The sequence below is a fragment of the Lepisma saccharinum genome, chromosome 11, assembly GCF_977018435.1.
Source record: "Lepisma saccharinum chromosome 11, izLepSacc3.1, whole genome shotgun sequence".
Taxonomy (NCBI): Eukaryota; Metazoa; Arthropoda; class Insecta; order Zygentoma; family Lepismatidae; genus Lepisma; species Lepisma saccharinum.
Window position 1 is genome coordinate 80,503,625 of NC_139239.1, and position 14,178 is coordinate 80,517,802.

A 14,178-nucleotide genomic window follows, 5' to 3' on the forward strand; every position below is an offset into this window, starting at 1 on the left:
TGATCAATTGGTTTAGCATATAAATCTGAATTAATTTTTGACATGTATTCACTATCAGTGGGATCTGAACAATATTCAAAGGATGCAGCATGTACTGAGGAGTCATTGGATGACGTGTCATCAAGAATATCCTCTCGTATATGGTCTTGGTGATAGGGCGTGCTTGTCACACCTGCTGTCATCCCGTCCTTAACTATCATTTCGTCCTCAATGGATTGCAAGGAAGGAGATCTGGAAGGGTGGGAAGAATTGTCACTACCGGATTTAAGATTTTCTGGATACTCGGAAGATGGCGGCATATCTTGGAAAGAGGTTAAGGTTTTCTGGATAGTAACTTCATTTATTTCAGGTTCTGTTTTGCAAATCATATCATCGTAATGATCTTGTTCATTGTCAGAACCAAAATCCCACTGAATTTCATCATGCTTATCTGAAATCGGTTGATTTTCAACTGCTGACACAACTGTTGATTTGTGTCTGTGGCTTTCTTCATCCGAACCAAAATCCCATTCAATATCTTTGTGTGATTCAGAATGGGCAGTGAGGTTCTCGTCTAATACACTGTGATGATCAGAAACTGACTGTCCTCTATTCTGTGATAGTCTTTCACTCCACATTGGCTCGTCACGATCATCTGCTTCAAGCTTGGATTCCTTGCCATGCAGAAGCCCATCTTCATGCAAGGGGGATTCGCGAGCTACTACATTAACACTACTGGGAACATGGGTCACTGCAGCAGCATGCATCTCACTCTGCCATTCTTGGTCTTGAAAAAGCCGAGAAAAAAGGGAGAAAAAATAAGCAAACTAATTTAAAAAGCTCACTCATTCATACAATAATAATAAAAATCAACAAAAAGTGTTTAATGTAAACAAGCAACAACTAAAATAGAGCACAAACGAACTGCACAACTGGCACTCATACTGTAGAGTGTGCTAACAGTGAAAAAAAAATATCAATTTATTTTACCTTGGTTCCAATATTGTGTCTTCAATATACTACACTTAATTGTAAAAGCATTAAAGATTCTGTAAACTTTCAACTGTACACCAATTAAATTTCACACACACATACACAAGATATGTTTGTATTTTTAAAATATTAATATGGAATATTTATAAATAAAACAAAGATTTGTGAATGTAATAAGTAAATAAAATTTATGCAGCAACTACAAACCATACATAACATAATGCTCACATAAACTCATGCAAAAAACTGCTCAAAAACACATTAGTACATTAAAGGAAAAACTTTCTCTTAGTTATTAGCCACATGTGTTATTCCAAACCACTTTCATGTTACTGCTGGAAACAACGGACAACCATACTGTATATTATTACCTCTGGACAAAATTGATTCTCTGAAATCTGATCTGTCATTATAATTTATCTCTTCCATCTGAAAGGGACTATTGTGCTTCCTGAAAGTCCTGAAATGTGGGGAATCCTGCTCCAAGTTGCTTTCATATTTTTCTCTGCACATCCACTTTATTTCATCTTGCGGAACATTTGACTGAACATCCTGCATCTGTGCAGTTTCATGTAATGCTTCAGAAAGAATAACTGAAGCAAGCTGATTAGCTTCAATTAAAGGTATTTCTGATGATGATTGATCTTCATTGAAGGTTAGCTCAGATTTAGAATTACGTTTTATTTCAACAGGTTCTTCATCATCGCTTATATTGTACACACACTCATTATCAAGGCATAAGGTATTCTCTGTGTCTGTTGAAAGTTCATTTTCTCCATCTTCAGAATCATCAGGAAACTCAACCAGTACATTCTTGTTTTCATCTTGAGAACTTGTTGGTGTTAATTCTTCTTCATCATCATATTCTAAGTTTGTGTTTTCCTTATTGTATTTATAAAAGTCACTAGCGAAGTTATTATTATCAGAACTACATATTTCAAAAGGATTTTGCTGTCTGAAGGCTTCTGGAGTGTCAAAAACTCCAATTATTATTGTTGGAATTTCACTATGTGATTTGGGCGATTGAGATCTACAGTGATTTCCAGGTAAAGCATCACTTTTCAAACTACCTGAAATAATTTCTCTGCAATGAATCTCTTGTAGTATATTATTCTTCATGAACTCTGTGAAGTGAAAGCACATTTGAAATAATTTCCATAAATGAAAAAAAAATCTAAAAACTTGCCCTCAAATAATTCTCTTACATTAACTGCAATTATTTTTCACCAAAGTGTCAATAGGCCTAGTAGGTTTTAATTTATGTAAATGTTTTTATGTTAGCTAATCAAAAACTAGAAATTCAATATAAATATACCAATAACATTTAAATATAGTACTAATGTACAAACAACAAGTGTGTGAATATATATATATGTACACATCACACGCATACACACATATGCTCACTCATGCACACACAAACCACTACACATGCAAAGTTGTACAACAAACAAACAAACATGTAACAAACATCTGGGCTTGGCAAGACATTTGTGAGCTTGAAGGTACAAAAAATGATACATTTACCTTTCTAGTTGGTCTACAAAAAAATATTAGAAGAAATGAATAGTGATGGCGGCTTCACTGAAAACCAGCCAATGTACCTTGTCTGTTGTATCTAGCTGCATCTTCTCTATGTCCCTGCCCATTCGAAACAAAATCATCCAATTCTCTTTCTGGTGTATCTGGATCATGAGACAGCCAGTCTTCTGATGGTTCTTCTTCCCAAAGTTCAGTGAATGCTTTTTGAAAATCCACTTCAGTTTCCTCAAGTTCTTCGTTTGATATTTGAGACACCATTCGTTGAAATTCTGCCTCTCTTATCTGACCATCATCATTCTCCTCTTCTAAAGTTTCTGATGCCATTCTTTCGAATTTCTTCTCTACTTTTCGTTTCTTTTTCTCTTGCTTTTTAATTCTTTCTGGGTCAGCCTGCTCATCATCAAGATATTCTTCAGCAACCACGGTGTCGCTATCTTGTGAATCACCATGGATAACAAACTGACCATGCAGATCTTCACCGTCAGTAGTTGCCATTCTAGATTCTGTGTCATCCATGCTATCTGCAACTTTAATCTCTTCTGCATTAGTCTCATCGGCGATTGTCTTTTGTATAACAGGCCGAGTTACCAAAGCGAGAACATCAGGTGAAGAATTTACTCGGCAAATATCCATTTCTGACAATTCATCTGATGGTTCAGTTACGATGTACTCCACTTCACCTTTATCGTCAGTAGAATGACCATCGCTTGATGCTAATTGTGAAACTTCAAGTGGCGTTGGTCTATGTTCCCGGTGAAGCTTCTGGGAACTTGTAAATTTTCTGCGCTGCATGGTGGGGGTTGTAACGTACGGTGTAACAGTTATATCACTAGTAGAATCTCTTTTATCAGCAGCTATGAGCACTTCTGTTATGAAAGATTTCTTTTCAGCACTTGGTGAAAAATCTTGCTTCATGGCCTCCACTTCATCTTCTTTTACGCCATTTGATTTACTTGCACTCATATCAGAACAAATCGTTGAAGATTTTACATCAGGAGAGATCTCCTTTGACGGAGACAGTAGTTCATCTTCCAGGTCAGGTACCTCATCCTCAGTCTTGGTCTCAAACTGATCCACATCAGTTCTTGTCAAATGTTTACTTAGCATGTCTCCAAAACTAAGATCTTCAACGCAAGCTTTGTCTCCTGATGGACTGGTTGGAGACCCAGCAAACTGCTTTAGTGACGATGTAGCCGAATCTGAATCTCTGTGCATGTCATACTTAAGAAACTCACTCACGATTTTTGCAGACTCTGGTGAACTCTTTTTTGAGCCTGACCCTTCGTAGTCTAGTAATGGAACTTGAGCTTTCTCTGCCACATCATCAAGAGCTTTGAATTTCATTGGTGCAATCATATCAAAATCAGTTTTCTTGGTTTGCTTATTAAACAATTCTTCAGGTTTGGACTTCATTTTACATTCTTCTACCAGCATATCTGGAATAAGAGTAGGCTTTCCTGCAATATCCGGTACAAAATAATATGTGTTACTTTGTCGATAAAACTATGCAAGAGACTAAACACTATTGATGTTCCTTGTTGCAACTGCTTCAGTGTGGATTTTTCATTCAACGTTTATAAATAGAAATTAGGGCCACAATTTGAACTCACAATTTTTACAGTGGTGATACTGAGAGCTACAACAGCTTATGCCACCTAGCCATTTCACCAGTGTAATAATTTATACAAGTTTTTTACAAATATTCCTTTGCAAAAAAGAGTAACAGTGCATGTTTACAAATAAACGCTACAGTATTAAATTCAGGACTGGACAAAACATGAATATTGTTTGAGAAATGTTCATGGAGCTACCATCATGCATTTCATACTGCATACTTTGTTGTTAGTAGAAGTTTTGTGTTAGCCAATTTATAAAAAGGTAAAATATGTTGTTTTCATAAAACGCACACAAAAACTGCACAAGTGGTGTCTTCCATTCAATATTTCAAAGCTACCATACCTTATCAAGGACATGCTATGGTTGTTGTTTCACGAAGATCTCTTACCTCTCACCGATCCCACCACATTGCTTGTCTGCATACCAGAATTGCCACAACTAATGAATGGAATCCAGGCATCACTGACAAGAGGTGAGTGCAGCAGAGGTGGAATTGGTGACATATAAGTTGGAGAGAAAGGAGACTGTAAAAACAATGTCTTTTCATCATCAGAGTGAACAGACAGGGCTTGCGATTTTGATCCAGGGGAAGAAACTCTGCTGTTTGAAAGCTGACTGTTAGAGTTCCTGGAATCCGAACGTATTGGTGAATGCGGAGATTTTTCTCTTTCACAAGACGTAAATGGAACTTTGGCAAACATCTGCGAGAACTTTCCTTTATCTTTGCTATCCACAAACTCTCTTATGCTTCTTATTTCAATGGCTTCTTTGCCCGTATCAGAAGTTTTTACTAATAGCTTGATTTCTGCTCTTACAGCCCGGCTTTCTTCAACTTCAGATCCCTCCTCACCTAAACTAGAAGTGTCACCCAGGCCACCTGCATCATCTTCGACTTCGGTATCATTATCTGTTTCATCTGTTTTGTTACTATCGCTAGGCGATAGTGTTCTTTCATCATCATACTCCAATTCTATCAAATCAGCCTCGTGCTGTGCCTCCCTTAAACTTGAGTCGATCTCCTTCCACTGATCGCCTTGATTATGAAACTCTAAGCTTTCATTTGTAACTCCTTCTTCAAACATTGCACCATGTGCAACGTCAAACTCCATTAACATTGGCAAAGTATCAAATGAATCATCTGCTTCCAGCATCTGACTTGGTAGTGTATTACCTGATGAGAGATTTGCACTTTCTACACCTGGACTGCGAATTGTGTTTGTCATAAATTCTTCCTCCAGTGACACCTCTGACATCATCCGCTCTACTGTGGCTTCGAGTTCATCAAGTTCTAGGCTTCCTTCAGAAGCACTGGATATGGAATCTGGATCATCCAATCTCTTCCTCCTGGCTTTTCGATGGAATATTGCATAATCAAATTCATCCTCTGACAATGAAGATAAGGACTGCTCCACACGTTCAATAGTGGATACCAAGTTGTAAGCAGCTTCAGGTATATCTTCAGAGGCTCCTATATTCCCTGTTTCTGCACGTATTACATCAGAAGAAATAATTTGTGTTTTTTCCACCATACTCTTTTCCTCACATAAAACTTCTTTCTCAACAGATTCTACATCACTACAAGGGCACCTTTTCTCATCAGCAGCTACGTTCAGTAGTTCATGTTTCAATGAAACTGGAAAATCTGACTGTAAAACTTTATGTCCATCAACCAACAAATTTGATATTGTCAATCTTTGAGATTCTTCACGATTAAGAATTGACGATTCCAAGTTTGAATCTTGGTCCTCCTTTTCCTGTTTTTCTATCGCCCTTTCTGATTGAAAAGGAGTATTTAAATTTTCACTAACAGACTCTTCTCTGGTTATAGTGGGTGATCTTGAACTGACATTTGTAGGTTGGCAACTAACTGCTTCTGGTACAACATCTGTAGACTGAACAATTGGTTTTGCATCTAACGAAGTGATATTAGAGCCTACTAAAGCTGATGTAATATCTTGTACTGAATTATCAGTCTTATCACAAACAGGAATTTCTTGTGTCATCAAAGGTTGTAACAAGTTTTCATCATCAAGTAGTTTACTTGTTTCATGAACTTGTGTGTTGTCATTTGTAAAAGTCAGAGGAAGGTTGTCGGAAGTCAACCATTCAATACTTTGAAATGAAGGTGTAACTGGTTGCATTTCTAGTTCAATTAGTGGTTGAACTTCTGAAGATATTTCCTCTTTGGTGATATTGTATTCCTTGGGATCTCTTTCTAGCTTTGCAACGTCTCTTCTTTCCTCGAACATTTCTTCAATGACATCCTTCATTTTATTTTCCTCCATTTCTTTTGTAATTTCTGTCTCAACAGAACACATCACATCATCATCACGTGAAACTGCTTGTACCTCACTATGTGGCTTTTCGTGATGCATGTTCAAGAGCAAATTTTCATTTAATGTTTCTGATAACCTTGCACTGTACTCAGTATGTGTAATATTTTCACAAGGAATAATGGTAGTTTGATCTTGAAATGATATGAGGTCCTGCTCATCTGAATTCGCATTTGACTGGGGAGCACGTTGATGTTTGATTGAATTGTCTTGCTGACACAAAACTTCCAATAGCTGAATACAGCTTTCTTCTGCTTTGACTGGAAAAATCACAGTATATAGTGCACTTGGTAAGCAATATTTTAGAAACTGTTATATGATACTTAACACATATACACACCAATATAACTACCTACTATATACACCATAATTATACATCTGAAGGAATACAGAGTTTTACAGTACACAATGATGCATACATTTTGATGCCCTCCACTGTTGGATTGAAAGTAGTTAACTATTGATTCCAACACAAATATCTACCAAGCCCAAGATGTAGCAGTTTGAAATCTAGCATAGAAAAATATCAGGAAACTAAAATGCTATTTTTTGAAACTAGAAAGAAATTATCTTGAAATTAAGAGAATAGTTTTGAAAAAAATATAAATGAACAGATTGCAACAAGGAACAATTGCTAGTGCACCTAAAACTTCCAACTAATATGACTACTTTCTCTAAGTACCAGAAATCTACCAAAAAGTCTAAATAATACCTCTACAATAGGACTATTCTAATGATAATAATATAGTACTCTTCTATTACAACTAATATACATACAAAATTAATTATATTAGGTCAACAGAAATATGCTTTGAAAAACATACAACTATTGCTGAAAAATAATCTTATAAATTAAAAAAATACTAAAATTTTAAAATTTTTGTAAAATGATTTAGAAGAGCAATTTGTTCATTGCTATAATAGTATTACCATGTTAATAACAATGTCTAATGCAGTTTGTATCAATAGCGTAAGTTTCCTCAGTTGTTAAGAAACACACCACTATCGAAAGCATAGAAATATTGGCCACTCTGAAAAGCTTATAAGGTCTTCAAAATAAATCACTATCTAGCTGTTCTCGTGCGAAAAAGCCCAAAGAAAATACTTAATTACTCATATTAAAACCAATACGTTGCTGACCAAGGCAGTTTATTAAGATAAAACACTTAACACGTAACGTTTCGACCCTGTATCAGGGTCTTCCTCAGACGAAGAACTAAACTAAAATGATGAAATATACTACATACAGAAAGATTACATACACATAGCAGGGTAACAAGCCACACAACAACAAATCAAGGTGACAGTCCTTATCTATGAAGATTTCTCCGAAGGAATTAAACATATCACCTCCTGACAGTTGTTGACTAATGGGTCTACTACACTGACAGGTGATTGGCAGGTCAAGATTAGCACCTGCTTACCACTCCCCCACCCCTCCTGCCTTTTTGGTTATGGATGAATGCCTCCTCCTCTGATCTTCTTCTTTTCTCTTCTTTCTTCCTTCTTCATACTTCTTTTTTCTTCATTCCTTTTCTTCATCCTCTCAACTTTCTCTAACACACTCTTCCATTCCTTGTTTATCTTGAATCCTCCATTCCAATTCATGATGTCTTCTCCTTTCTTTTCTATTTCTTTGGCCTCCTTCCATTTTCTCACTAGTTCTCTCTTCTCTTTTCCTATTCGCCTAGCCGAATCCCATTCAACTTCATGTCCTGTTTCTCTAGTGTGTTTGAATATGGCATTCCTGTCTCTCTTCAATCTCACATCATCCATGTGTTGCTTTAACCTGTCTTTAAGTCTCTTCTTCGTTTCCCCGATATATACACTTTTACATCCTCTGCACTTCACCTCGTAGATAACCCCTTCCTCTTCTTCCTCTCTCTTTTCTTCCTTCTTCTTGCTGGCTATACTTAAAATAGTGCGTCCTCCCTTCCTGTAAGTTCTTATACCCACTTTCCTCAGCACTTTGCATATCTTCTCTGTGGCATCGCCCATACTTCTTATACCAAACCATCTCTCTTTTTCTTTTTCTTCCTTCTCTTCCAGTCCTCTCTCTTTTATCTCTTTCCTTCTTCTGTTGATGTTGTGTCTGTCTTTCTTTTCATAGCCATTCTCTTCTAGTTGTTCCCACAGGCTATTAATCTTGGTTTCTTCTTCCCCTTTCTCTGTGCATATCTTCTTTATTCGGTCTTCCATGTTCCTTATAAAATTACGTTTAGTTCCATCACCCACATCACTTCTTTTGTGGCAGAACACTCCTGCCGAACACTTCTTTTGATACCATGTAGCCACAATCCCCATTCCTCTCTTCTTTTTCATATCAATATCCAAGAAATTTAATGCTCCTTCCTGTTCCGTTTCGAGCTCAAGGAATATCCCTGCTTTCTCATCTTCTACATCTTTAACAAGCTTACTCAGCTGCCTTTTTGTTCCCTTCCATATTCCAAAACAATCATCCACATATCTACAAAACAGACTTAACTTATCTCCTCCTTTCACTATCACTTCCTTCTCCCATTCATTCATAACTAATTCCGCCAGCACAGGGCTCAAGCAAGAGCCTATATTCAGACCTTCACTAATCTTGATGATTTTACTCCCCACTCTGCTGTAGCCATTGTCCCAAATGGTTTCCAGCGCTTGTACCACTCTCTCACTATCCCATTCTCCTATAATGCTTTTCCCCACTTTCTTCCTCACTATATCCACTACGTGTCCCCTTTTGATGCTCGGGAACATGCTTCTCACGTCTAGGCTAAACATTATGATTTTATCCCCAGACTCCTTCAGACCTTTTATAAGGTCCACCACTTGCTCACTGTTTTTCACGGCTCTGCTTTCTTGTTCTCTCACTAACACTTCAATTACCTTTTTTAACTTCTTCTCCAATGGTTCCAAAATATTGTCCCTGCAATTCATCACTGGTCTCAACTTTATCTCTTCTTTATGTATTTTGGGAAAGCCTTTTAAACAGGGCAGTCTTCCTGCCTCCTTTGTGAGCTTTCTAAACCCCCTCCTTCCACAATCTTTTATGATCTTTTCTCTAATATTGCGTTCCTCTTCCATTCCACAAATCTCCTCATACGTGTCCCCTTTCAGGTCTTCAAACTTCTTCTCGTACCATTCTTTTTCCACACTAGAGAAACAGGACATGAAGTTGAATGGGATTCGGCTAGGCGAATAGGAAAAGAGAAGAGAGAACTAGTGAGAAAATGGAAGGAGGCCAAAGAAATAGAAAAGAAAGGAGAAGACATCATGAATTGGAATGGAGGACTCAAGATAAACAAGGAATGGAAGAGTGTGTTAGAGAAAGTTGAAAGGATGAAGAAAAGGAATGAAGAAAAAAGAAGTATGAAGAAGGAAGAAAGAAGAGAAAAGAAGAAGATCAGAGGAGGAGGCATTCATCCATAACCAAAAAGGCAGGAGGGGTGGGGGAGTGGTAAGCAGGTGCTAATCTTGACCTGCCAATCACCTGTCAGTGTAGTAGACCCATTAGTCAACAACTGTCAGGAGGTGATATGTTTAATTCCTTCGGAGAAATCTTCATAGATAAGGACTGTCACCTTGATTTGTTGTTGTGTGGCTTGTTACCCTGCTATGTGTATGTAATCTTTCTGTATGTAGTATATTTCATCATTTTAGTTTAGTTCTTCGTCTGAGGAAGACCCTGATACAGGGTCGAAACGTTACGTGTTAAGTGTTTTATCTTAATAAACTGCCTTGGTCAGCAACGTATTGGTTTTAATATGGAAAAAACAAGGCTTAATTATATTACAATTAATTACTCACTTTAATTTTTTTCTTATTTTGCATTATTTTTCTACTACTTTTGACTAATCGCAATGTCAAAGAAGAATGATGATTAGATAAAAATAGATCAAGAGACACACAAAGAAACTCACAGCAAGGCAAGGTCTCAGTGGTGTGAGATAGAAAGTTGACCACTAGGATGTGAATGTGTGTGTTGTGTATTATATATATATGTATGTATGCATGTGTAAGCATGTGTATGTGTGTGTGTGTGTTTACAGTTACTATAGTCTAGATCATGTATGAACTGCAAGCATCTCAAATTAATAATATTTTGCATTTAATAATAAAACACAGAGGTAAGACAACTGAAAGTATATCTTGAAAAATTACAAAATGCAAAACATTTACTCAAAACAAATATATGTATAGATCAAGATTGAAATTCTAATTTTATATATCTAGCAAACTATGATCTTATTCATTGCTGTCGAAATGTGCAAATAAGTAACTGCATATTTAATTAATCATTACAAGGAAAAATTGCAAATAAGTAACTTCAAATTTAATTAATCAATACATGGGAAAATAAACGGATTTACAATTTCTCATTTCAAAAAGTAACAAGTTACAATTACAACTACTTGAAAAAGTACGTAACTGTTATTTGCAACAGTGACACAAGTAACTTTTTTCTTCCACACACTGACACACTCACACTTTCTCTCTCTCTTTTCGTCTCTCTCTCACATACACATTAGGAATCGAGTGATATAAAACATTCATCCATACAAATAAAATACAACTATAAGAAAAATCAATACTGATAAGTAATCCACATTCCACTAATCCGATAATTTGGTAGGCTTTATGTGAAAAAGCTGAATAGTTCTTAATTAATAATTTTAATTAGCTGACTGCAATGGATTTTTATTTTAAAAAAGCAAGCTGTACATTCTGAAATTTACTTTTAAAAGCATGGGTGCATGAATTATATTTTAATATATGTAAAACAATAGCAAAAGAGAAAAAAAATACATTCAATTAATGGCTATAAATATTCTATTGGTAAAATAATTTGCAATTTTACCAATACTACCAATTAATTTCCCCTCTCCCCAACACACACCCCCACGCAAACACACACACACACACACACACACGCTGATGCACGCAATGTCACTGTATAAAAATAAAATTTCATAATGTTTAGAGGACACCTAGGAAAGCCGATTTTCTTATCAATACAGACATGAAATATACTTATGTAGCATAGCATAGTGGTTTATTTCATTTGATTAATTTTGGTGACAATTGTCACCATCCGCATCAGAACTTGTAGCAATCAGCTTGATGGACTTCCAGTCTGCATTGTTACACTAATGTGGAAGGTGACAGTGAACCAAAATTAATCAAATGATAAATGGCGAGATGGGTAAGTACATACATTTTGTGTGTATATTAATATCTTACTGCGTCTAAGTCCCAAAACATGAGCATATTTTCTTAGTAGTTTTGCTCCCTGAGGGCTCCTTTCGATGCTACAAGCCCTACAAAGGTGGTAGTGGTTGGAGCAAGGTGCTGATCACACCACCTCCACAATGGCTATGTTCATGAATGTGTGAGGCCCCTACATCTACATTCCTCTTTGAGCCCTCATGGCTTGTTGCAGTACTCTTGGTGTGATTGCCAAATTGTAGAATTTTTACATTTATCGTAAAGGGTATAAGTGTTAAGATGTAGGTATTACATTAAAACTATGTCATATCAAACTCTCAAAGTGTTGCTTTAATATATTCTCGGATTTGCTTATGAGGTAGAATAATAAAACAATTGCCAGTAAACAAAAACTGCAGATTTTGCATAATTTTCTTGATGCTTGGCTATCACTTCTACATACTCTGGAGAATGATCAGATTGTGGAAAATTATCAATGAGTATCCATGATATTCAATGTTGATATTACAATCAGTATCAGCATAAACAAATGTGGTTGAAATCAAAACCCCATAAAACTCTTTGATCAGTTCAGCTTATTTTCTTTGCATCTGTGCGTGAAGTAAATTTTAAAAAAATGGAAATTTACGACTGCTACTATTTTCACCTATGTATCATGAACTTATATTACAAAAATATGAACTAATATCAGTTTGAATTATACATTCACGCTATGATTACTAAATCCACTCAGTATGCAGTGAAAGTGGCAGAAAAATATGAATGGGGGATATGAGAATATATGGGACTTATTCATAGTATACATCTAAATACCACACAAAAATTTATTATTTGGTCTAAAAGAGTATGAAGTAGCAAACCCTTTCACAGAAATGATGAAAAATTTTGGGGAAAAGGTAAAAAATTTTGAAGGAAATTTGCTGAAAAATTACATTTGTTGTACTTATATTGGTCGTTGGTTGTGATAGCGAGTGCTATACTACACATTGCTGGTGGAACGATATTTGAGGTTGGTATCTTCAAGTACAGTTACTTGGCCAGTGAGCCCTAGGTCATTGGGAAAACACTGCGAGGTCCTGGGCAAGGTGCTAGGCATTGCCGCAGGGTGATGTTAAGCTGATTCACAGTCCTGTTTCTTTTAAATTTTGACAGCAATTGGTCAAAGTGTACAAGTGTAACTGCACTTGTGGACATCACTGTAATCAGGAAGATGTTCATTGTTAAAATAATAAAGTTTTATTTATGAAGAACTTGTAAGTTCCCAGCATGCTGCTGTTACATTTGGCCAATCAATGGGTGGTTTCATGTTCTCGTGCTCCAGCTCTTTGAAAATTTTGACACCATCTTTGGGCAATCTGCACCTGTAGGGTTTCATTTCAAGCACAATAATAATAATAATAATATTTAATTAATATAATGTGTAATTTTGCCATGAAAGTCATACAAAAACAGCCTAGCTACAATTTTAATGCAATTTTTTATGGGGTGGGGAGTGGATCAATATTGGTCCAAATTTGAATAATGAACACTTCAAAATAATAATCTTTTTCATGGAAACTGTGAAAAATCAGATAATCGAGAGTTAACTGTATTTATATTTTCTTGATTGCTAGGGTGTACGGAGCATAACTGTCATTCAGATGGCACTCACTCCTCCCTGCTCTCCCCCCGCTATTAACTGAGTCTGTGATGAATTAACTGCAGTATCCATGCACTAGAAGCTTTGCTAAGTCCAAGTTTCACAATTTGTTAATATAAGCCTTCTCTATTCTAATACACAGAGAACATGCAGTTTTTTAAAAATTATTTTATCTATCTAAATCTTTCTGAGATGATAAGTCTGGTCATATTTGAGTGTATATTTCAAGAATATGATTATTTTCATCATTTCTTAACTTCTTTCATTCATTTATACTGGAACTATTTATTTTTTTAAATTTGATCTTATTTAGTATACTTTATTACAAGTTTCTTGCGATTGATAGATTGATTTAGTTTATTTCACTTCGCTTTTCTGCCACTTTTTGGCTAACAGCGAAGATGAGGATGAGTGATGATATGATGAGATTGAGATTGATAAAGGGCTACTCACAAATAACGCCCAGGCTGGCATTCGAACCAGCAACCCCTGGCATTGTAGCACTCCACACAATTTCGTGTGATATGCATTAAAAGGAATATATTCTAACTTGTACTTAGAGCAAAGCTATATTGCAAAATAAAGTACATCACAGGAAAATTTTAATAATACTAATATTCATCAATATGAATAATCAAGAGCTATCAGATAGCAAACATTAAGTGCAAATAATATATGCATTCCCCCATGCCCTGAGTGAATACATGAAAATATAAATAATAAAATCTTCACACATTTTTTCATCTTGGTAATAATATGATTATTTCTATTACCTTCAGACTGAGGATCAAGGACAACTTGAAAATAAATTTTCTGTCTTGGATTGATTGATTTGAATTGATGTTTGAAGTCCACTTTATGCAC

At 35.9% G+C, this 14,178-nt stretch overlaps 1 protein-coding gene across 2 annotated transcripts in view; it reads right to left on the reverse strand.

Moving 5' to 3' along the window:
- LOC145994942 (uncharacterized) overlaps nucleotides 1-14,178 on the reverse strand; it is a 51,316-nt gene that overhangs the window by 27,428 nt on the left and 9,710 nt on the right. Inside the window, exon 3 of one of the 2 annotated variants that reach the window (XM_083131455.1) lies at nucleotides 2,577-3,950. The exons of the other annotated variant lie outside the window; for it this stretch is intronic. Coding sequence (XP_082987581.1) covers nucleotides 2,577-3,950 — 1,374 coding nt within the window. The remainder of the gene's footprint in view (nucleotides 1-2,576; nucleotides 3,951-14,178) is intronic. 2 annotated transcript variants of the gene reach the window in all.